At 43.2% G+C, this 2,963-nt stretch overlaps 2 protein-coding genes across 2 annotated transcripts; one reads left to right on the top strand and one right to left on the bottom strand.

Annotated features, from left to right (window-relative positions):
• Positions 1–5: 5 nt before the first annotated feature.
• On the bottom strand, positions 6–2,047 carry LOC109509835 (epoxide hydrolase 1-like; the record flags this gene model as incomplete). The annotated part of the gene is made up of 6 exons (XM_019859692.1): positions 1,829–2,047; positions 1,535–1,751; positions 1,258–1,438; positions 812–1,021; positions 615–744; positions 6–189 (listed from the first exon to the last, which is right to left on the bottom strand). Coding segments are annotated over exons 1-6 (945 nt in total), but the record flags the coding sequence as incomplete, so codon positions are not given.
• Positions 2,048–2,146: 99 nt separating this feature from the next.
• On the top strand, positions 2,147–2,685 carry LOC109509836 (cystatin-C-like). Its single transcript, XM_019859693.1, has 2 exons — positions 2,147–2,429; positions 2,554–2,685. Exons 1-2 carry the CDS (start codon positions 2,229–2,231, stop codon positions 2,659–2,661), a joined length of 309 nt encoding a protein of 102 aa, XP_019715252.1. The 5' UTR covers positions 2,147–2,228; the 3' UTR covers positions 2,662–2,685.
• The last annotated feature ends 278 nt before the right edge of the window (positions 2,686–2,963 follow it).

Genomic DNA, 2,963 nt, shown 5'->3' with positions numbered 1-2,963 from the left:
TGAATGTGCATGTAGCCTGTTTCCCTCAAGATGGTCCAGACATTTTTTTCAAAGAATGGGAACAAGCGGCGGGCATCTTCCCGACTCAGACCAACCAAGAAGGGCAGATAAGGGCCAATCAGGAGGGACAGCAGCACTTTAAACCCTCTTCTTGACAGAATCATGTTTAAATGGAGACCTTTCACACACCTGTATAGCAGATTAAAAAAAAGATTAAGGAAAAAACAATGGGCCTCAGACCTTGCATAGGCAGAAATAATGAGCAACTTTGGGGGGTCCGCCAAACACACATCATTACCCAACATGCACATGGCATTGAAACTATTGAACCCCAGACGGTGATTTTGCATGTACGCTCAACGTGTGTGCAGAGTAACTACATTTCTACGCATTTATTAGTGAATGACGCCCAATGTCAAGCAAATGATCCTGCAATTGCTGTGCTTATTTTAGGAATTTGCAGCATCAGTGTCTATTGCACAATGAATGCAAGCATTGTTCCACACCGAGGCTCCCAATTGTTACCGTGGGAGTAAACAAACGTGTGGGGACAATTCCAGCACGGTGCCACCATATTGTCCACTGCCGAAGCTTGTTTTTGCAAGCTGTCTTACTGAGGTTTCATCTGTGCCATATTTGTAGTGATGAGAGCGCCCCAGTCTCCTCCCTGCAGATAGAACTCCGAGAACCCTAAACGCTCCATCAGCTTCAGGAAAATTCTGGCAGCAGCAAGACTGTTGAAGCCTGCACAGAGGGAGATAGAGTAAAAACATAACGTGCCCTGAATCATCTTTCTACTATGGAGAAATACCTTGTTTATGAGGGGCCTCAGAGAAACCATATCCTGGTATAGATGGGCATATGACCTCAAAGGCGAGATCAGTGTGGCTCTCTGTGAGGAGTGGCAAGATCTTGTAGAATTCAAAGAAAGAGCCTGGCCAGCCATGGACAAGCATCAGCGGGACAACCTTTTGATTCTTTTGTTGAGATGGCCGCACATGGATAAAATGCACGTCTATTCCTGTTGGGGAGAAGAAAAGTTTAAGGAATAATACTGGAGAAATTCATCCAAATTTTTGCTGCCACATGATAAAGAAATAATTACAGTCGTGTTGACATTTTGTTGGATATTTCAACGTTACCATAGTTTACAACTTTCTTTTTTAAGTTTACAACTTTTCTCATAATTTCTGTTTCCTTTCCATTGTAGGGCCCAAATATTCCTTCCAATGTGGTCGCAGTACATCAGATGAATACCTTCGATTTTAGTTTTGAAGTGTGGATACTTGTTCAGCACTGCCACTTGTTTTTTCCAGTCAAACTCGTGTCTCCAGTAGGAAGCCACTTGCTTGAGGTAAATTGAATTGAATCCATACTCAAAGGCACTATCTTCCAGAGGGTCAGTGTAGCGGGTCTTGTCAAGGCGCTCTTGAAGGTCCTGAGGAATTGCCATTGCGTACATGATTTTTGCAGTCTAGGCCACACTTTTATATTTTACCAAACGTGAACACATTAAGTCAACCACCCAATTCACCTTGATTTCATCATCGGAGGTTTGCACCTCAAAAGAATAGATGTTGTCGTCTTCTGACTGTGGTTTCTCGCCTGCTCCCCACCAACCTTCGCCGAGAGGAATAGTTTGGACCTTGTGACTTCTTCTGTGCTGCATGTACAGCAACGCAACGCCTGCTGCAACAGCAGTGCCGATCACAACCTGCTTGTGGAAAGCGTCCAAGCTCAGGAAGGAGTCTCTGCATCATGTGAGCACACGATTTGGTTGATTTCGCGTTGAATCAAATGAAACACTCCCTTGTAGAAGTTTACTTACTTCAAAAAATGTACTCTTTGCATTTTGTTCGTAAAGGTGAACGCCCACTAATGCGCATTGACTTAAAAGGGGAATTTCACAGAACTTCCACAGATTTTGTGAAATGTAAATGAATACAAAATACTAATATTGAGTATCGTATCACCGAATGCAAGACGTTTAAAATGAACCGAATACGAACGTCAGACGTAAAATCCTCGACAAGTTTACTCCCGGAACAAAAACGTCAACAGCCGACAGCCCAAAGAGCTCCGAGAGTGTGCATTAAACGACTTTGATTGGCCCCAAAATGAGCCAATCATATCGCGCGACTCAGCTGTGACGCATTTGTTTATAAAACCGAGAGGAAGACCGGGCCAACCTATATTTTGTAGTCTTGAGTGCGACGAAATACAGAAATATGATTTTAAAGGTAGTCTTCATTTTTCTTGGGGTCGTTTGCGCCGTTGGTCTCGGCAGGCTTGTCGGGGGGCTGACGGATGTGGACGTCAATGAGGAAGGTGTGCAGAATGCCCTCAACTTCGCCATTTCCCAACATAATTTGAAAACGGAGGACCCTTTCCTCAGAGTAAAGACTGGCGTGGTCGGGGTTAAAAAACAGGTAAGTGACGACGTACAGATTACAGTATAGCGACAAATCAGCGCATATTAGATCATTTGTCATTGGAATCTAAACGACAGTTTAGGGAAACAATACCAGTAAATCCTTTTGTGTTTGTTTTCAGATTGTTTCTGGCATCAAGTACGTCATCACCGTCAACATGACGAAGACTAACTGCATGAAGGACGCTCCAAATGAACAGTGCGACGGCCTTGCCGATTCTCCGGTATGAATCGTCATTATTAGTTTTTATTTCTGCACAGCCTTGTTTTTGTTTTGCCTGTGGAGTTGGATCATACGGTATTGATTGCCAAATGTTTTTTTTTACTTGTAAGATTCCTGGTTGCAATTAACCGTATATAGAGTGCTCCGACCTAAGTGTTAAAAATAGTAACCTATCAGCAATACCATGCTGCCGACTATCCTCGCAGTCAACTTGGCCTTTCTTTGCAAACTGGCTGTACCCTTGTAACTGTAAATATTTTGATTAGCTTACGCAACTAGGAGTTTTAAGTGGACTTTGATGCTATGTAG

This window comes from Hippocampus comes, unplaced genomic scaffold, assembly GCF_001891065.2.
Source record: "Hippocampus comes isolate QL1 unplaced genomic scaffold, H_comes_QL1_v1.1 C17059633, whole genome shotgun sequence".
NCBI lineage: Eukaryota > Metazoa > Chordata > Actinopteri > Syngnathiformes > Syngnathidae > Hippocampus > Hippocampus comes.
The sequence above is the reverse complement of the archived record's forward strand: the minus strand, read 5'-3'. Positions and strand labels throughout refer to the sequence as shown.